The sequence below is a fragment of the Stigmatopora nigra genome, chromosome 3, assembly GCF_051989575.1.
Source record: "Stigmatopora nigra isolate UIUO_SnigA chromosome 3, RoL_Snig_1.1, whole genome shotgun sequence".
Taxonomy (NCBI): domain Eukaryota; kingdom Metazoa; phylum Chordata; class Actinopteri; order Syngnathiformes; family Syngnathidae; genus Stigmatopora; species Stigmatopora nigra.
In genome coordinates this window covers 14,687,909-14,710,079 of record NC_135510.1, presented here as the reverse complement: position 1 = coordinate 14,710,079, position 22,171 = coordinate 14,687,909, and the positions used below count along the sequence as shown (strand labels likewise).

The window sequence follows — 22,171 nt, the reverse complement described above, 5'->3', positions numbered from 1 at the left end:
AACAGGAGAGTAACTCATTAAGTGGTTAAAGAAAAGCACATTAAAGTAAAAAGTAAACAAAAAAATACTGTAACAACAGCAAAAGCAGAAATGAGACAATAGATAAATACATGTCATGGTTATAAAGTGATATTCATTATTGATGGTCATGAAAAAGCTGTATTGAAATTCTTGCCTTGACGAGGTATACAAGATTTTTGGCATGTTTGCTCCGACATCTTTCATCACTGTTTTTGTTTTCTTCTTTTTGGTCGAAATAGGGAGATTTCTGACATGGAATAACTTAACCACGGTCAAACAAATATTTAGAAGGTCAGGGTAGACAATGGATGGAAATGGCTGATCGCTAGGGTTTCCATGGTAGCAACACCATTCACTTCTTTCACTACATCAACTACGCATTGTTATGTTTTTTTCCAACTGTTTTAATATGTAATTTTCAGCCAATGTGTGACTAATAAATTCAACACCACCACTTTGCTTTGAGGCAGACTTTTTTTTATTCATTAGTTTTGTGTTTTTTTTTACATTTACCTCTTTTGTGCCACACAGTGTCAGTGTTGTCAAAAGAAACGCAAAAGGGACATAAATAAGTCTAAAATTCACTGCCTTTGGCGCATTGGTTCTTTTGCCTGCCCTTGGTGAAAAGAGTGTATGATTATGATTATAAATTGTTTGTCCCTATGCGTGGCCTTCAACTGGCTGGGAACCAGTCTAGGGTTTACTCTGCCTTTCGCCCAAAATCAACTGGGATAGGCTCCAGCACCCCTCTCCCCTGACAAGGACAAGCAATGAAGGAATGGTGTGGTCAATCCAAAAACCACACTTTTTAAAAACACCTCTGGTTTAGCTATACCCGGATAGGAAGGGAACCCCAATCATTTAATGCAGGGTTGGCCAAGTCCGGTCCTTGAGAGCCCCTATCCAGTCTGGTTTTCATGTCACCCTCCACTAAACAAACCTGAATCAAATAATCAGGATTGGTATGAAGCTTCTGGGCAGCTTGCTGAGGAGTTGATCATTTGTTCCAGGTGTGATAGAGGAGGGAAATATGGAAAACAGACTGCATAGGGACTCTGGTGGACCAGATTTGGACCCCCCTGCACCTAACCCTAACTCTAACACTACCTCTGATTTAATGTATTATTTCATAATGTATTTAAACATCTAATCTGAATTTTCTGAACCGCTTTCTCCTCACTAGGGGGGGTATCGGTGCTGGAGCCTATCCCAGCTGACTTCGAGCCAGAGGCAGGGGACACCCTGAATTGGTGGCCAGCCAATCGCAGTGACATGTAGTCAGATTGGGCAAGTGAACAAAGCCTCACTATAGCCTGCCTGGATTTTTTTCCTAGTCTTTTGCAGATGAAAAGCAGAAGAAAATAAAAAAACATTAAAAATTAATTATGATTACTAAATTAAACTGTTCCATTTTAGTTCTATGTTTCGTGCTTTAAATTGATTTTCTTTTTAAATCCAATCATTTCAATGATTTCATTATCAAAGTAGTTGAATGTTCATATTTCCTGTTCAAATGCACATGCTGATATTTAACAGACTTTATCATATGTTTAATGAAAGTTAACGACATTTTGTCTTTATGGGCATTTTTTCAAAAAGTAGATAGGAAAGTATACATACACACAGAGGGCACTGTTGATACTCATCGCACTTGGACCCTGATCACATTTGTTCCATCACTGATTCCACCAATACAGAAGATAATAGCAAACCATCCATCTCAGCTTTTCCCTTCAGGGGCCGTCACAACAAAAAAGTCGTTTCGCTTGATAAATTTGACACAATTTTGCTTCACATGCCCTTCCCAATGCAACCTGCAAGGGGGAATCGAACCAAGGCCTGGTAATCGTGTCCCCAGGCATAAAGAGAATAACAATATAAAACATCATTGTAAAAAATGACAAGAAATCTCTGGAATCAATAAAAGACAATCAGAAAAGTCAATAGAGAAAAGAAATGCTGGAGCAAACAACTATATATACCATCATTACAATTGGAGAAGTGGGGGAATTCATGAAACCCATAAAGACAGAGACCATCTCAGCGGCATCTGAATGGCAGCCCAGGCGCCAGAAAGGCCCACACAGGAGCCATAAAGAGACTGAGTTTAGCAGCAGTATTACAGGACTGAGAGACCACACTCACCAGTCAGGAGCGGTGAAAATATCATTAAGTACTGAAGAAAGCCAGACATGGATGAAAAAGTTGCTGTGCTACACAATTTATGGTTGGATTGCAAAAATATCACAAGGAAATGAAAAATTCAAGCAGATGCTTTCACTCGGAGGATTTTACCGCTTTCAACACTTGAGAATAGCATAATTAGTATCAAATATTCATCTGGGTCATCTCCCTTCACAGAGGTATAGCATTAAGAACATCTAAGCTGGGCATGCTGTTCATCCACTGTGAAGTCAGAGAAGATGAATGTTAATGAATAAGTGATGTAAAATTGAGGCCAAAAAAACAAAATGAAGAGGTGAGCACATTCGCTTAAGATTCATGAAATGTGTCCAAGGAGCAGCAATTTAAAGACAAAACAACTGCGTAAAGCCAGCAGTTCAGATCATTTAAAGTGAGTCACTAACTTCATTGATAAACTTTTCAAATTCATCAAATGCTAATCTACACTGGTGGTCCCCAACCTTTTCCTCAGTGCTGACCGGTAAACTTTTTCCCATTTTCTCACAGACCAGCCTATAGGGAGGACGACAACAACCACGACAGTACCCCCTAAAAAAAAAGTCAGAAGCATAACAGCAATGGTTTATCTCATATTATAACATTTTTAACTTTTCTCATTTCAAGTAGCACAACAATATTGACAACGTTAATATTTAAATCTCTGTCTTACCACCACCAGATGGCTTGCAGACTGGTACCGGACCGTGGACCGGTGGTTGGAGATCACTGATCTACACAATAGCTGATAAAGGATATTTTGTTAGACATGTCCTTTGCATGAAAAATACTGAATTATTACAGCCATCACACTAGAAAATTATGAAAATGCCTTTATTTTTTTCATTTTTATTTTTGAAAAAGCTATTTTTTAAACCACAAAGTTTTACTTTGTGTATAAACATCTCTATTTATATCGCTAAAAATTGTAGCATTTGCACACTGTGCTTTGAATGTCAAGTTTGTATAACCCAATATTAGGTGGTGAAACAACAAAAGTTAACATTTTATTGCATAAGTTACATTGATTCAATGGCCATTAAGCGAATGGGAAATGTATCTAATGATGAAAAAAGTTGTGTAGTGATACACAGAAAAATAATAGCAGCTTTCTTCAGATGTTTCAACCTTAAGTCAGAGAAATATGTAAATCTGAAAATTAAGCAAACAAAAAAGCATGGCAAATGTAACTTGTGCTTTTGTCCACATGGCAAAAAAAAATTGAAAATATTTCAGTCTAAAATCTTTTGAAATTAAAAAAAAAGATAAACCGTACTAAATTAAACATGTAAAATAAAATGAAAGGGATTGTACAGATATCTGTTAATCTAGTTTACAACAGAAGAGCAAAATAGGGCAAGTTTGACTAGAATTGGCCAACTATTAGTAGTTAAAAAGGGCCAGTTACATGAAAAACATTTCCAGAATGGCTGATTTAATGAAATGCTTAGTTTTGCACAAAAATATACACATCTAAATAATCTTTACTATGCAACTTTGGTATGAAAATTCTAAAAATAATTTAAGCTATTTTAGTAACAATAAAATAGTGATGAGAACCAGATCCTGGGAGAGAAATACTAACAAAAGGAATCATTTCCAGCATTCAGACATTGTTTAAACAATTTGAGGCAAATGATGCTGCTAGAAAAAAAAAACGTAGGGCAGAGCACTATTATGACCAGAAACCAAATTATTCGCCATAGTTACATTGTTGCGTCTAATATACAAGATTGGTTTATAACCATGGGTATGTAAACTATATTACTAGAATAATAGGACAACAATATCATTTGTGAATTTAAAATAAAAAGAATGAGTAAAGTGAAGGATTTTTAAGCAAGGTCATATTGTAAATTCTAATCGTGTTTTAATGATTTATGCTAATAGTTGTTACGACATTGCTTTAGGACAGCTAGTCAATCAGAAGGCAGCATCTCACACAAAATTATCGTCCGTTTACTATTGACACTTTGGAGCTAAAACACCAAAGAAGTGATCTCTTGCGCTGTGTTTAAAATATTTTGGCTTCTCTACCATTAGTCCTTCACATTCCTCCTGTTAAACACTGCCGTGACCAATGCAAAACGCAGAGTGTGACACATCTCATTTATTTTGCTCAAATCGACGCAAATGTCAGGAACCGTGTCAATTGTCATTACTCTGTCTTAATAAACCTCATGCTGACATCCTTGGATCGAGTTAAATTCATTGAATGATACGAGCAAATTAGCGTGAAGGACTTATTCTACTGAGTTGTCTGATTCGCAGAGGTCAACATCGGGTGAAGACTTTCTCCGACTTTAATTTACGTAGCGGTCTATGTGAAAAGGGAAGGTAGTATTTTGATATGATCTTTTACATGCAAATGTGATTTTACTTGGCTGTCTAAAGCTTCTTGTACAGTCTTGAAAAGATTAGAGAGGGCTGTAATTGTCAACAAGGGTAAACCTCAACCATGAGAGACCGAACATGAAAAAAAAAATCACATTGTATAATTTTTAAGTCATTTATTTCCAAATTAGAGTGTAAAATAAGTATTTGGTCATCTACAGACAAGTTACAGAAAACGTTTGGCCTGCGTTATTGCCAACTAAGGGTACACAAGTATTAAGATGAACGTTTGGTATTGACCAAATACTTCCCACCATGATTTTCAAATAAATTATTTAAAAATCAAAGTGATTTTCTGTTTTTTTTCGCCTAATTCTGTCTCTTATGGTTGAGTTACCCATATTGACAACTACAGGCCTCTCTAATCTTTTCAAGTAGGATAACTTGCACAATTGGCGTATATATATATATTTCTGTTGAAAACCTAATTAAAAATGGCCCACTTAAAATCATAAAATAAGCTTAATTGGCTGTTATTTCCCACCTTGACACATAAAACCAATTGCAGCCATTCAGTGAATTGTGCAAATGATTTCAGTGCTTTTGCCTCTTATCTAGATTGCTGAGATGTGTTGAACAAATACTTTCATCTATAAAATTAAAGAGCTAGTATTTAAATTTAAGAGACTATTTCTAAAAAAAGATAAACTCATAAAAGATTTTTTTTTCTGCCACTTAAGTATTTTGATACAATTTAACAACAGGACTTTACTTGAAACTAGGCCTTACAACTTACCTACAAACGTGTTTTCTAATAGATCCAAACAATATTTTTGTAGCAGCATTGTGTGAATTTGTGTTGTAACTCAAGATCGGTCTTGGTCTTGAGACGATGTTTGAAGGTCTTGATTACCAAGTGATGGTCTTATCTCAATCCTAAACCGGCAACAGGTCAGATTTAGGATTTCTCGGAAAATACCACAAGTTCAACTATATTACTGTGATTGTAAGGAAAAGCTATTTGTAAAACGATATGATGACAATTTGCTCAACTGTAGTCTCACAAACATTATAGCTCCCTAAAAAAAATACTACTACTACAACCTTAACAGGATGGGGAAAAAATAAACATTTTTTTAAATTTTAAACATGGATTTTCATGATTTTGTGTTAAGTCAGTTCCAGAGAATATGGTCTTGAGCACTACATGATTCTTAATATTACTCCTGCTAACAGAAACGCTGATTTAGTATTAAAAAATAAATTGTATTCCAAATCATCTGATTTGTGTAACTGTTTAAGTGAAGTATTGTAATGCATATGTTAAGATAAAAATTGGCATTGAAAAAATGTTCAACTATATTATTAACACTTACTAGCATGTTTAACTGTGTTCAACAGAACAAATAAATCTGAGAAGCTTAGTAAATGATTGTAGAACTGGGACTACCATACGTGATTTATAATCCGCTCCAGAAAACAAAACAAAAACAAAAAACTCAACATGAATGTAAACAGAAAGTCTGTGCATTACAATCACTTACCTCCAGATAACATGTGCTACAACTGATGCTGCAGAGAACCCAACTCCTTTAACAGAGCACACATATTCTAATGTTCAAAGCTGCAGCTACTTAAACATTCCTCAGAATTAAAAAGCAAACTACTGCAATGCATCCAAACACACACTAGAAGCTCTTCGCACTGAGTCATACACCAGCAAGTCACATACTGCATCTGAAAAGTCTTTCTAGTTGTGCTTAGCACGATTTCCTTTCAAGTAGCTTTTCCAGCGCTTCACCACATCCTTGAAGATGGGAGAGTTATCTATTGATGCTAGCAATTGGAGCTGGTTAATGTGCGTGGTATGGTAGTCCCAGCGAGCCAAGTTGGGTGCGCTACCCAACATGAAGTGGCGTAGGTCATAGATGCTCCCAGACCCTGTGTCAAAGAGCGGGAGCATGGCCTTCAGCGATTCCATGCCATGGCTGAAAAGCTGTCCCGCCTCTTTGCCAAGATTCTCACCAGCTGTCTCGCTCAAATCGTAGAGTCCCAGCAAGGAGTAGATGAAGCCGTTGAGGACAAAGGAACTAGGTGAGGTGGGATACTCTTCATACCAGTCATATTTGTTCATAAATACAGCCTTGACTCCGTGCTGCGCTGACGGGACCTTATAGGGTCCAACCGCCTTCAGCGCAGCATTAAGGTAAGCCTGATCCTTGGTGAGGAGGTAGGCTCTCACAAGGGTGGACATAGCCTGACCCTGGGCCATGGCTGAGTACCAGCCAGGGTCTAATGGCCGGAAGCCTTCTCCCAACTTGCGCGTGACCATGATGGGCCAGCCGCCATGTTCGTCCTGGTTGCGTCTTAGCCAGTCGCTGGCAGCAAAGAAGGCAGCCATGTGGGCAGTGGTAGAGACAGTGATGTTGTCAACAAATCCCCGTCCTTGAAAGAGTAATCGCACGACTCGCTTGGGCATTATCTGAGGAAAACATGAGTTGCAGATGCACTTAAGTCAATCATTCAAAAAAAAAAGGAATGCCTTTTTTTCCCTAAGTCAACTAAGTCTTGTGTCTTGCTACGGCAACCAAAGGCATTTCCCAAATATGGGAGAAATTAAAGTTCTAATCTATTGTAAAAACACTATAAGAAAATGGTGATAACAACAACAACAATGTGCAGCCAAGCATCCAACCAACCTTTGTGGCTTTCACAGCCTTGGTGTTGGATAAACCAACACCTTTTCTCAGGTCTGTGATGAGGTCACGTGTCAGTGTGCTCCATGTAGTGCGTGGTCCTATGCCATAGGTGATTTGACGATCTTTGAAGGCAATGAGTTGAGTATTGGTAACATAGCGGATGGTGAAAGGGGAGCCCTTCTCTGTAGTGTCTAGGATCACAGACAAGCTGCCATTGGAGGTGAATTTGATGTCCAGGCTGAGGATGAAGTCTTTGCTGTTATCTAATGGGAGTGACACTGCCTCCAAAGACTCTGTTTAGGGAGGAAGTGATGCGTTAATTTGTAGGATAAGAACCAATCTAAAAAAGTTAAAAATATCTAAAATGGATTTGTTGCAAGTGTATTAAATGTGATCTTCCGTTATTATTTGTTTCAATGTATTTATTTTTTCCTCCTAAAGTTTGATTCAGGTTTGTGAGACTACTTGCCCAGAATATCTTTAAGTGATTAAATTGGTTTTGTCTTCTTGCTTTTGCAAACAGCTGGATTCTCATTAAAATGTGACCGAGTGGATTGAATTTGAATATAAAATATTTACATCTAAATTATGATTTATATATTTACATCTCAGCTTTAAATCAACCTGGTTTTCTTCACAGCTAATGCACCTATGGGGAAGAAAAATTCTGCTGGGTATTTTCATCACTCCCACGTAAATCGTCGATTCACTGCCGAATCAAACAATGCCATGTGTACACCTTGTCTGACTTTAGGGCTATTAAAATGTGCATAGATCATGCCAGGAAAGTTGACACGCATTATGCATGTAAGCGCACCCAATGTTACATTAATCGCTTGAAACTTTGTGATGCATCGTCATGTCCTATTAGGACACAATCGGCGTGAGTGGTAGAGTAAAAACAAAAAGTGAAAGAGAAAGTGGGATGAGACATAATTATCACAGAAAACGACCAAAACATTTGGTATAGTCTACCTTATTATGGCATAGTCACAACTTCTGCCACAGCACCAGAAAAAAATGCACATTGTTTACAAGTCAATCTAAATGGTTCTGAAATCCTTAGGGATTCTTTCCCAAATATGTTGAAACCATTTATAAACTGGTCTAAGCTTGGCTGACTCTGGGGTAGATTTCCTTTAAGTCTGGAGAAAAGAATGACCCAATTTTCAAGAATTTGAATGATCTCAGATGACAACAGACTATTTCTACTCTATTTTAGTGTTCCTAAGATCAAAACAGGACATGTCAAAAACATGACACATTGTTACAATTCAAAGAACAATGGGAAGAACAATTTCCTTAACAATATAGTCACTATTTTTTACTATTTATAACATTAACACACACACACATTCGCGCAACTCACACAAAAGTAACAAAAAGAATATAACGGAGAGCAATATTGGAGGCAAATTATAAATTCAAGTGGCAAAGCAGAAACTTTCCGTTCTGAATTTTCAGCCTAATGCTCATGTGCTACCACCCCTATTTCTCTGAATGAAGTCATTTTAAAGTCAGTGCAAGTAGATCAGAAGGTTTTGAGAATTCATTTCAATCCCCAGAAGTGCCAGCAGTTCTCAAAGTAATCCCCTCTTTGGAAATAATTCCTTGTGCAGCACAGCCAAAAAAAGATCAGAATATTTCTCAGATGAAGCCCCTTAAAACTAGGTGAGAAAAAAATGGTAAAAAGTAATACGATAAATGGGTCACATAGTATGTATAATTGAATAAAGCCAGTCGGAAAGCAAACAGGGTGGAAATGAGGAGAAAACAATGGACTATAAAAGAAAGATTTTTCACGAAGCATACACCAAGATAGTAGAACAAGGCGGGGGGCACAGATACAAAAGGCACTCATCATAGGAGAAATGAAGAGGAGGGAGAGACAGTCTGGCAGGAGCCTCTGGATGACTACGATTCTTTAATGCACTCATAAATCCATTACTTAAGGAAAATGCAGAGACTAAGTGGATTTGTACTGTGGCCCTGTGATTACTGTGCCATCAATAAAGGATGGTTAAAGAATATAGACGAGATTCCACTTCACTGGAGCTGTTTAGCAGAAGGTGGCGGAAATGTCATGTAGTTATGCCCACTTTAAATTTAGCTGAGCTGACCATGTTCACAACTACGTTTAAGGCAGCCAAAATATCCAGATGACAACAGTCAATGTAGATGGGACTTATGGACAACGCACGACAGCTCTAGACTAGTGCCATTTAAAACTAATTACTTACCAATTTAGTGTCTTAAAAGTGTAATCAGCTGATTGTGATCGGGTGCTGCTGGTTTCAGAAGAAACCGAACCGTTTGTAAAATAGTTTGGACATTCCTGGTCTACAGTAGGCGGACCTGCGGCTTGAGTGGTTAGCACGTCGGCCTCAAAGTTCTGGGTTCCTGTGTTAAAATTTAGGTTGATCCACCTATGTGGAGGTTGCATGTTCTCCCCGGGCCTGCGTGGGTTTTCTCCAGGTACTCCGGATTCTTCCCACATTGCAAAAACATGCATGGTAGGCTGATTGGACCCTTTAATAAACAAAAGATTCTGTCTCAAAGTTTCTGCTGTCAGGGTACAAACTAGCAAGTGCTGATATTCTTCAACGACTATCCAATCAATCCAACTAAAATATAAAATACAATTAATTCTAGCAAAACCAATAAGTATATTGCTGATGGTGCTTGCTCGTGATAAAGGGCAATTCCACATAATTTCTTTAGAGAAATTGGTTTTGGAATAAAATCAATTTGGACAGTGACAAGCTTCATTGAATAGATTACTATGCAGATAGGTTGCAATGTCAAATGGCATAATTAAATTAGTGAATGCTTTATCTTACAATGCTTAGGGGAAAAATGGGACGGGCGTGGGATAAGTGCTAGCAGTAAAAATATCTCCACTTTTAGAATTACACGGTGATTTCAATTCACTTATCTTCCATATCGCTTGGGTTTACAAGTAAATATCCAAAACTTGTCTGCTTATGTTGTGATATGTATATTCTGGTTAATTTCTGTTGAGGGACTTCCAGTAAGGGCTACCCACGGAGTTGCTACCTGGAAATCAAACAATCTCGAATTTCCTCATGTTCTCCTAATAAAACTCAACAACCACAATAAATGAATTCTTCCAATTGATTAAGTACAATATATAAAATGAAAGGAAATTAAGATTCACAAAATGTATTGAAAACATTTTCATTGATTGAATGTTATAATGGCAATACCTAATAAATTATTGTCATAGTGTGGGCAACAATGGAAGTGAGTGACAAAATTGGTCCCCCATGGTATGCATAAGGGGTAGGGAATCTATAGCCATGTGTGGCTCTTTCCATGGGTGCATATGGCTCTCCACTAACCTCTGGTGTAAGATATGGAAATCATTAGTGAGAAAGCAGAGTCCCGAACACACTGGTGTTGACGCTACGTCTACCACCACTTTAATCATAATTTTGTTTTTTATAACTCATCCGCATGCATATCATTGATACTGTTTTATTAGCAACAGCATAACAATGTCAAAAGAATTCAAAGACTTACTTGTACTTTACTGTACTCTACTGTACTTTAAAAGTGGTGAAATGACAACAACAAAATCATGTATTTTTACCTTTCAATTCTGAGAATGGCTCTCAAGAAAATATGAATCGTTTATGGCTCTGTCAAAAAGGTTCCCTGGTATATATTAGTGGCACTGATTTTTGTGTGATATCCAGATTTCCTTTTTATGACAATAGGCATTTTTAAGGCATGTCTTTTTTTATAGTCAGATCTGATAAAGGGTAATTATAGAATTTGTAATGAAGTAATTCAAAAAAGTTCTTTAAAAATAAGAATGGTGCAGTGGATTCTGACTGATTCAACTAACTGGGGAGCAATAAAGGTAGTCAGTGGCGGAGAGTACAAAAATCAGTTCAGTTACTGGGTTATCAGGGGAGCAACAATTTATCCTCTTGTCAGAGGAATTGAAATGGTGGACAACACTTGCACCAAGATAAAGTAACATAAAAAAGCAGAAGCATACACAGACAAGAAGAAGTGGCAATATCAGTGGAGGAAAACAATATTCCAAATTTAAAGAATGTTTTTTGATGAGATAGCAGACTATGGATTTGTAACAGATGGAGTAAGTGTGATTGCAAATTGCAGTGTCTTGCCAGTAGAAAAGGGCTGACAAGTAGTGGGGGAATCAGTAAACACTGCTTGACGAAAGCCTGAAATTTGCAGCTAGACAAAAGAGATAAATAGAGGCTAAAGAGTGCTGAGAAAACACTTGGGAGTAATGATGAAAACGCCAAGGCAAGAGAGCAATGGTTGTGAGTTGAGCCATAAACCTAGGTGAGCAAGGACAGGAGAGGGAGGGGGAAAAATGTAGAGCTGTGCAACTACAAAGAAAGTGTTGATGATGAAAGGCTGAAAAGGGAAGAGAGAAGTTACAGTAGAGACAGCAGCAACATTGAAGACAAATACAGAAAAACAGCAGGTACTTTCGAGAATCTAAGGTCTGCGTGGAAAATTTTCAGGTCACAATTTCCCAATACAACCGCTTAAAAGGCTCTATTACAGGGGGTACTTTACTGAATCCGAAAGAACGGAGTGTACAGAGTAGCAACCTGTCCTCCTTTTCTTTCTAAAATAAACCGAAAAAACGCAAAAAAATAGAGATAATGTAATTTCGCTGTTGGCCAGCGAGCCAGAGCCTATTCCTGGAAGTGAAGATACGTTTATTTTTGTGCCCTTATCTATTTAGTTTTATTGCTGTTGTGTCCAACAATATATTTTGTAATTTTTAAGCACATAGAATGAAGTGGACCAGCCAGTGAGAAGCCTAGTCTTTTGTTTTGCTCAAAACTATTCACTGAAAACTGCTTTGACTAATTTAAAAATGATGTGTTGGCAATAAAAAGATATATATAGATATATAGAGTCCCTACTTGTGCTGCCAAATCTACTGCTTTTAATGTTGTTGTTTTTTCCCCTACTGGTCATTCCTCTTCCTTGGAAGCGGAAGGCCACTTTTTCCCCACTCTTCCCAACCCTTCGCGTTCATGTTCACACTGTTTCTAGAGCGCCGTCAATGGCGAGTCCGCAGGCAGCCTGGCCTATATCCCTACAATGAAGTATGTGATATAATAACTGTCCAGTCGGAATTTACCTGGAAGGGATTACATTGTACTCCTACAACCGCAATAATCTATCAATTCAATTCAGAGGAACCGAGACACTAAGGCACTAGCTGGCGTTTTGCATTCTAATTTGTCATGCGTTAAAGACAATGATTAGTTGACTACTGTCAGAATCCTTACCTTGAATTACGCCATCAATTTCAACTTTTCTACCCTATCGAGACATTGTATCTCTGACCCACAGTACGCAGACAAACTATTCTGCCTCGAGGGCATAACTCATATTGAACATCCTACAGCCGCAGTTAACAAGTGATAAGTTCCCTACCCCAGGGTACGCCTGGGCTCGTGGATTGCTTACATACCTGGAGCACTGAACTGGCGAACTGAGGAAGCACGGCTTTTGTCCTGGACACGGCTGAGACTGCAGCCCTTTGGCACACTCCACATTGCTGTGCTGGCCCGGTTATCTTTCTCCTCGGCTGTATCATAAACAACCAGGTGGGGTGGTCGCTCTGTCAGATTTTTGCTATAATGACTCAAGCCATACTGAGCAATTTGGATGGCATAGAAGTAACCCTGAGGACCCCACTGAGTGGACAGAGGCACACCTTTAGAAGAAAAAAAAAAAAAAGAGTAGAAATGTAAACAGGACACCTTGACATTTTTTTTCAGAATATTCAAATGCAGAAAGCCTTTTTTTTATAGTTCTCAGGTGAACCTAACAGTAGTGAAATTAACACCAGATGAAGTAACTCTTTGTAGTTAGAGTTCAGTCTTTTTTTTTTATTAACAGTTTGATATTTCTCGATTCCCAAACAGATTAGATTATTTTCAGGACCTATGCTTCACTATGCACTAAAAAGAATGTTTGTCGTGACGGTGTATTTGGATTTCTTTCATTTTTGTTGTTGTATTGTGCTAGTGTAGCTGATCACATATGCCAAAGCATTTGCAAATAGCAGTGTGGAGCGAAACGTTGTCATGTGTCGCTTGTTTTTACGGAAGAAAATATATTTCTGTTGGAAAATCGAGGCTGTTACACCTTTGTGGATTTTATGCGAGCGAAGCCATCAAGCCATATCTTCGTGTGGAATGAAGGGACTTATCTGACTTTGCTCCTTGGCATCGGTTTGTTTTGGTGAACAGTAGTAACATATTACTTATCCTAGAATGACTTATTTTGTCGTATCTGACTTATATCCACATATGAAATAAGCGCACATCAGAAGTGAAAAGATCGAAAATGGACAGTTTTTACTCAAAGCATGCATCACATTATAATGATACACTCGTCATTGAAACACTGCTCTCCGCCGGTGACGTAAAACCTTTCTTTGTCTACGAGATAGGGCACGAGAGCCCGTTCTATTGGCCGGTGCAAACACTTAGAAAAAAGAACTCAAGAAGAATGGAATCAAGTGTTTGGTGAATCTGATGATGATGATGAATCAGACTTTGAAAATTTTTAAATACTATAATGATGAATTAGACTTTAAGAATTTCAAATTGTATAATCAATTTGAGAATTGTGTTCATACTGGTAGTTTTACCAGGTTTCTGTACCATATGTTTTTGTCATGGCGACGTGTTCAGCATTTGCCAATTACCAGTCTAATCCTTGGTGTGAGAAAGTGGAGAAAAAAAAAAGTACCAATTTCTAGTCACAAATTATGGGTGCGTGTTATACACGTGTGCACGTTATATCATTTTTTTATCTATGATGATGAGAGGATATGAAGATAATGTGATTCTTTTCAGTAATATCTTTGTACCCAAGGATCATTTTGCTGTTGAGGGCTTTCAAAATGGAGAACATTACAAAAATGTGCTCTTTATTAGCCGTATCAGGTCATGGGATTAAATCAGAACCTTGTTGACTCCAATTTAACAATGATAGAACAACTGAAGTCATACACTGTCCGAAAAGTTAAAAAACAACAATAACAATTTCTAAAAAAAATAGCGCCTTACCTTCCACTCCACTTATGCACTTGACACGGTCACGGACCTCCACATTGTAGCCCTCAAATGACATAAAGACGCCGTCTGGGTGATAGGGCTCCCGTTGTGCATAAACCTTTGAGTAACTATGCTGAAACTCAAAGCGTTCATAGCCATCATACTGTACCATTTTTCCATACACCTCAAAGTATTTTTCCATCCAACTGAAGGGCATATAGATCTCTCCACCCTCGCGTCTGCCTTTGATGGTGGATTCATCATTGATAAGGCAGTCAATGTCTTCATATTTGGTTCCTCCAACAACAGGTGGGGGTTCCGGAGGTTGTGGAGGGTGTTGTTGACTGCCCAAGCTGCTGTCTGCCTCCCTTGGACTTGGTGCCACGAAAGCAGCTCGTGGTAAAAAACGTATAGAGGTGTTACTAGAACAACGATTCCACAACAACACAGTAATGAGCGTGAAGAGTGCACAGATGACAATGAGGGTCTTATAGTTGACCCGAGCAGCCAGGCAACGCATGGTCACAACTCTGAAAGAAGAACAAGAATGGAAAAAAATAATACATTAAACAACATTGGAATCCAAAAGGAGCTGTTGTAAATCCAACATAAATCTTACTGTGCTACCAACCAGCATTAAAGTGGAAGCCGTATATGTCAAAATATTTTAAACTGAATTCTTTAAATTTGAGAACAAGAGAAACATCTTGTCAATAGGTTGGCTTGATAACCAGATTTAGCATTGTAATTAAAACAGCTAAATTTATCCGCTGGGAGAAGAATAATCAATCTGTATCCGCGATCTTTCTTTTGCATATTGCAGAGCCAATGAAAATCAATTGCAAAGCTTTCACTGAGACAATAAATGCAAATTGCTCATTTAAAAAAAAGTACACAAAGAAAGGAAAAATCATTAGCCAAATTCAGTTTAATCCTAAGAGATGCTAGTACTGCAGCAATAGTCAACTTAAAACTGCATGGTTGTAACCAAGATGAACCAAGACATTAATGCAAATTGCTTATTTTAAAAAAAGTACACAAAGAAGGGAAAATTATTAACCAAATTAAGTTTAATCCTAAAAGATCCTAGTACTTCAGCAATAGTCAACTCAAAATTTCATGGCTGTGACCAAGATGAACCCTATCCAATAGTTTCTTGTTTTATGATTCAGTGTACAGTATATTTCAGCCTGCATGACCTTCAAGCATCCAGGCCAAACACCCGTGTGTGTAGGGATTTCAATAAACGTTTATTTTGCCTTTAAAGTGTTCAGCAATTACGCCACACAAGTCTGGGCTTCTTTTTGTTGCTTAACCGTTATTTGATAACATGTCCTCGATTAGATAACTCTGAATTTACAGTTGATTCATGTAATTCATCGATATGTTGATTTATCCAAACCCAGTTGGTTTTCAATATGCTAGGCCAAGAATCATTATATTGTTTTAAACAGGTGATACTGTTAAATGAAGGAACTAATAGGCTGCCACTGAAACTTTCCACTAAACAAGTGTTAGTTAACTCCTTGACACTCAGCCATTTATTGAACCAACATCTTTTTTCAAGCACCCTCCAATAGTGTTCTAATGTTACATGAACACATAACATAAGATTAGATTCACATCTTTTTCCATAGGGATGTTTTGTTTCTACATTCTTTCATTCTTTAGTAGTTATGAGCAATCAAACATCAATGTACCGCTTCTATTTGAAACGTTGAGCCTCGCCCTGTCCGAGAGACATACGTAATTTGACTTTTATTAAAGCATATACGGTCCATTACCATGCATATTACAGTGTGTGGCCAATGAGATACTCATATTTGATTGGCTAAAACAGTACCGTCTGACAATAGCTATTTAATTTACCTCCAAGAAACATTGCCCTTTATTTATATTTTTCGCAACTATGATACAAGGGAAAAATTAAATTCTGCATTTTTTCACTTTACAAAACATGATTATTTCCAATGGAATGCACATGATATACAATTCTGTTTTCTTTCATTGCATCCTTTCAGCAACATATTTTGTGATGCCACCGTTGCTAAAGGGCAGAATATTGGCACTACTTGACTGCAACGTCCTAAAGGCTATGGGTCTGTTTATTGTTTTTACACGGCTGAATGGGCAGCATTTTTACAACTGTCCAATGTTGTAAAGTGCAAAAGTCACTGGCGCTGGTCTGTGTAAGATAGTGGGGCTCAATGGATAGCTGGAGGAAGGAAGGATGAGGAGTAGTGACCATTTGGAAACCGTAGAAAATTAGGAATGTAATTCAGTATTTTAAAAGTTTAGTGAGGCTAATCTACCATAACTTGTTTTGCAGCGTGAAAAGGGGGTTGTTAAACATGCCAATGATTGTTCCTAAAATGTTTGTGTAGTTACAGAATTTAAAGGGCATTTGTGATACTGTATCAATGGCATCTTCTATCTTTGGTTGTAGGATTTCCTATGTCATTTTGGGGGGAAAAATAGGATTGAGAAGCGTAGTTTAAGTTTTAATGCATATACAGAATCTGATTCCAGCAAATACCCTCCAACAAAGCTACAGATACAAAAGAACTTATCGCAAGTTGTAAATGAGATTTTTTTTAAATGCATAAGCAACCTGAATAACTTTTAAAACAATGTACACCTATATAACCAGAAAGTCCATCAATCTAACCATGCCGATGACAAGCTCTGAACTTCTGTTACATCTAATGTGCTTCTGAAGAAGATAGCTGTACTCCAGCTGTCTTTCATACTACAACAAGACTTGCATCTTCTGAGCCTTGTAACTTCAGTGAAAAAGCCACTGAATACTTTAGAATATTAAGCAGCTCATGCTGTTGGGTGTTCAAAAAATATTTTGGCAGAGAGCAGGAAGAGTCAAAGAGACTTTGAAGGTGTATATATATTGTTTTGTGTTGAGCAGACATGAATGAAAATATGAATACAGAGGAACAAAAGGATGGATGAGGGTGGAAGAGGTTTTTCTCCCTTCCTCTCAAAAGTCTGCATAGACAAATATCACCATTCATCAGAAAGACATGCTCTTAAAAATGTAAAAACAAATTCAGGCTGATCTTTAGTAACTTGAGTTTTTGTATTAAAAAATAATATTGGTACAAATATTATATATTATATATGCTCACATTGGAGTTGAAAAAAGTACTTTTGTGCTAACATTTTTCCACTGTTTATCCTATTTAGGGTTGAGAGTCTGTTGGGCACGGCTACTTCTGTTTTCTGGCTTTAAAATGTTTATATAGAGATTTTGACCACTCATTTTCAATGAATCTCCATTATTGCCATTATGTTTATGGTATATTACCACCCAAAAAACTGCACATACGCCGAAAATATGTTACAACATTTACGGCTGCAGACCAAACCCCACAATCGTATTGTTTCACTTCTGAGCCAACGAACCAAGGTGTGTCTTTATTCTCCGGATTCACAGTTGCCATCAAACATGAGGCCAATCCACGAAACAATTGCTGTAAATTTCTGTACCAGTTTCTCTGTATAAACAGCCCCCAGTTGACGATATTCCAGATTGAACCAATAAAAGAGGATGGTACAGAGAAATAATTAGGGACAGGGCTTTGAAGCACGTAGGGGTTTGTGTGTATGTTGCTCTTTTTCATTATAGCTGCCTTCAATGTACAAGTCTAAAGAAAACATTTGTCAAACTGTGTCTCTCACAGGAAGCCTTGGCTCATGTAAAACACTGCGAAAATATAACACATTAAATAATCATCTCACTGGTCAGAAAGAGACGCTGATGATGGCAAACGTGGATAGTGTATTTATTGTTTTCATGGTGGCATACCATGGAATTTTCCAAATTTAGAAGCACTACTCAAATCCCTAAACGTATCCGAAGTACTGAATGTGAAAATAAAAAATGATCATTCATAATTAAACTAACACAACTTGAGATAAAGAAGCTGAGTAACAGGGGTGACATGGCTCTGTACAAATTTCTTTTTGGAGAGCGATCTGAAATCCAAACAAAGCTGGAATAGGCTTAGTGGGGTGTTCTTCCGCCGGAGTGATGTCCACGATCCGAAATCCAATCCGAAAAAAAAACAGGAAATGGCAAGACGTCGTCCTTCTCGGCCTTTTATATTGTTGCGAGTTTCAGGGTGAATTTAGACATTTATGAACATTTTTTTATCTGGATACGTAACATAAAAATACCGCGATGTACTGAGGCCGTGAATGTTGAAGCTGCGAAGTGGTGAAGGATCAAAATATTTGTTGTGCATCCTTAGTCCTTATGTGAATCTTTTAGACTGCACCAAAGAGAAAATACCGACATTGATAGTGCACAGACATGGCCAAGTGTTCCAAATACCATTTTATAATGGAGATGAGTGAAATCCCACACGACACCCCCCATCACAAGTCAAATTATAACCCATGAAAAGTGCCACATCACATGATTACTAAGACAAATCGAACAAAAACATAACAAGACAATAATGGCACATAACTGTAAATTTTAAGGCAAGGTTTGGATTCGGTGGGTACAAACGTTAACTCAAACACTGATGTGGTGTTGCAACTAGTAGGTATTTGCAGATTAGTTATGTATCAATAAAAGAAATACTGTATTCTTGAGTCACACTTGTTCCCTATTTTGGATGAGACTTCAACTTCTAATCAATATATGTCTTATTTTTCCGCTCTGATGGCCAACAAAATGCTGCTTTTTAATGTTAGAAACATTTTTTCTCTTTGATTGTGCATTGCACTTTGGCTAGTGCAACTTAGTCTGAAAAATATTGAAAGTACTTCTTTTTTTAATTGTTCTTCCTCCGCACCTACCAATCTCAGCGAAGAGCACTGACAAAAGCCATCTGTAGGTTGTCACTGAGCAACACTAGGCCTAGACGCTATAAATAATGCAGCATTTAAATTTATACATATGATTTTGCAGTGCTTCAGCACAATACTTTTGTCACAGCCTGTTCCTGTCTTTGTCACATTTTCCCCCGCAACACCCACCCTCTGTTCACCATCTAGCCAGCCGAGAGGCACTTTAGTCTGCAAAAAGGGGTTCTTCTTGCCCGGTTCTCATTTTGATACACTTTGCTGGGGAAAAAGTCAACCTTATTACCTGGTGCTGAAACGCCTTGTTTTTTTGGCATATTGGCACCACTCTATTAATGTGAACTGTGATATTGCAGAAAGACAAAGAAAAATGACCAACAAAAATGGCTTTGTTAATGTTATTAAGTTATTAAATGAAAATATAAAAAAAACATTGGTGCCACATTAAAGGTCTTAATTGATGCTGAAGGGTATGCAGTATTGTACACTATTATTCTCCATAATTCGGCCGTGTATGTGATTAAGTCCTGCATCCAGCAGGAGTCATTTGAACGATAAATTCATGAAGTAATTATTGAGAAAGGCCTGCTTTAAGGTAGAACAATATTTTAAAAGCACCTATCTAATCCTTAAGGAAGACCCAGGCGATAAAACAATAGTGATAATCATTGTTAAATCATTTTTATCAACAATAACTTTCAATAGATTTAAACTGCAATTGGCAAGATGGTAAAGAAATGATTTTTTTTTTGCATGATTAGCATTTTAGTGGCTAACACGGAACAGGAAAACAAAAGGAATATAGCACAACAAAACAAGCCATTATGAGATGCAGGACAACACCGAGCCGACCCACTAAGTGATTCAAATAAAAATCCCCCGGCCGGTTAAATACCTGAGCAAAAAGAGCAGCCTTATTGACATTTTCCTTAACCCATTTTAACCCAGTCTTCTCATTTGCGGACAGCCTATAATTCTTTTTGTAGTTTATGTCAAGGCGTTTCCACATTTTATGTAAGTGTTATGAAAACATTGTAAAAATCTAAAACTTGTTTGGTTAAAATGGGTCAAGTTCATTCAGCTTTTAAAAATACATTTTTTAATGGTCACGTGAGGTAAATTTACATTTCTTTTTGCGAGGCTGAAAATAGCCTGCTTGCCAATGGTGATGTCTTCAGTTGATTTGATGTATTTCACATTGAACAGCAACTTTTGGTTTGAAGGCAAATTCAGAAACATATGGACGCCTGTCAAAAATTCAGCTGGTTGTATTATCCATTACTTTTCATAGCGTAGTTGTCTTATCTTTATTGCACAATAGAAAACTAAAATACTTTTAAAAATCATATTCTATATTCTCTTTTTTTATAAAATAAGGAAACACAGCTACTTTTATAATTGAATAACGAGGAAATTTATTTACTTAATTCACAGCAGTTTGAAGCTTCAAATTTGAAAGAAAAAAAGATGTAATAGTTATAATGATAGTTATTAACAGATTTACATTTATTTGTTTATTTAAATAGTGATAACAATTTTTGTCACATCGCCCAGGTCTACCTCAGGGACGACCTATGTATGGAGCTTTGGGCAGCATGCTGGTGATACCTGGTCTAAAGTATAAATAATAAAAACGTATATGATTTCATATTTTTATTATTTGTATTTTAGAGCATATCTTTTTAACGTTTAATCCGGTTTAAAAACACAGTAAAATACTTCATATGGGACTATATTCCATATTTTTATCATTTGCTGCAGGCCATTAAAAACAACAAAAATTATTGAACTAAATAATAATGTTGAATAGCGGAAATCTGAGAAAATGTAATAATTTCCTTCAAGTGAATAAAGTACAGTAGATTCAGTGAAGTAAATGCAGTAGACAAACTATTCTACATTGGCAAAAAGTGTTAGTTCCCTTTAATTTACATAAATGGAACAGCAACAGATAAGCAAGCAACTTGTGATTAAAATTCCGGATCATTTCGTGCATTTTGCAACGGTTCAGAATCAGAATGATTGCATAGAGAAGAGATTAAAGTAAAAGCTAAGCTGGTGTGGCTTGACTTCCAGGAAATAAACAGGGGGAGAGAGAGGTAAATTCACATAGTTGCTGGCATTTAAGTACCATGTGTTGAACCTCCTTGCGTAGCCCCTTTACAACAGCGATTACCCCCATTATATCGTTTCATAACTGAACAAGGGGCAACATACAGTTATATTATGTCGTTAGCATGAAAGCTAAAGTTGGTTTGACATCCCTGGGGGGGAACAGCGAGCTCTGAAGTTGCAGTATTCTTCTTCTTTGGGGTTCTGTTCATACGTGTCTGTGTACTCGATGCTCTTATATACACGGGACATAAAGTGATTACAAAGACATTTTGAGAGGGAGCAACTGGAGTTATATTTTGTTTGGTTTTGTTGTTGTTGTTATTGCACTAGGTCGTTAAATATAAGTGTGACCCAGCTAGCTGTGCATGAGTATAAAAAAAGGCAAGCCTATAAGGCGTGCTGTTTTGCGACCTTACCTGCAGCATCAATGGCGATTACAGAGAAGAGCTGAGTCTTCTTCTGTTTTGGCAGTGATTGTTCTTGTGCGATGTCTAGTTTAGAAAATCCAGACTTCAAACCAGGGAGAGTCAAGCAAAAGAGGACAGACTGCGCCGCCTCCAGCACGACAGCGACTGACCACCGCTTGGTGAAGGGTCTACTTGGTGGAGCTGCAAAGATTTTGACGATCGCGAGTGAGAACGTGAATTTAAGGGACCAATCAATATGCCCCGTTTCTTTGTCAACACCCATGGGGATCCCGTGTATAGTTGCTAGATGAATAAAAAGGCCTCGGCGGTGTATGTAATGAGCGGCCATCTTGCGTCGGTGGATTTTCCAGCCAGGATCTTGGCTGGTACAACAGTTGTGGACGTAAATAATCAGTGGTTTTCTCCATCCTCTTTTCTCACTGAATTCATGACGTTCAAATATTTTTTTCATGTGGTTTGGGGTGTTCGAATTTAA

At 37.5% G+C, this 22,171-nt stretch overlaps 1 protein-coding gene across 1 annotated transcript; it reads right to left on the bottom strand.

Moving 5' to 3' along the window:
* Positions 1 to 3,022: 3,022 nt before the first annotated feature.
* Positions 3,023 to 21,931, bottom strand: glceb (glucuronic acid epimerase b). The gene is made up of 5 exons (XM_077713609.1): positions 21,685 to 21,931; positions 14,339 to 14,856; positions 12,730 to 12,975; positions 7,236 to 7,528; positions 3,023 to 7,018 (listed from the first exon to the last, which is right to left on the bottom strand). The coding sequence occupies exons 2-5, from the start codon at positions 14,844 to 14,846 to the stop codon at positions 6,287 to 6,289; spliced, it is 1,779 nt and encodes a 592-aa protein (XP_077569735.1). The 5' UTR covers positions 14,847 to 14,856; positions 21,685 to 21,931; the 3' UTR covers positions 3,023 to 6,286.
* Positions 21,932 to 22,171: the final 240 nt, after the last annotated feature.

Excerpts from the sequence above, each read along its gene's own strand:
- glceb (XM_077713609.1), bottom strand. The coding sequence starts at position 14,846 with ATGCGTTGCCTGGCTGCTCGGGTCAACTATAAGACCCTCATTGTCATC. Across the intron at positions 12,976-14,338 it reads GTGCATAAGTGGAGTGGAAG|GTGTGCCTCTGTCCACTCAG; the intron begins GTAAGGCGCTAT and ends TTTCTTCTAAAG. Across the intron at positions 7,529-12,729 it reads TCGCCAGTTCAGTGCTCCAG|AGTCTTTGGAGGCAGTGTCA; the intron begins GTATGTAAGCAA and ends CTCCCTAAACAG.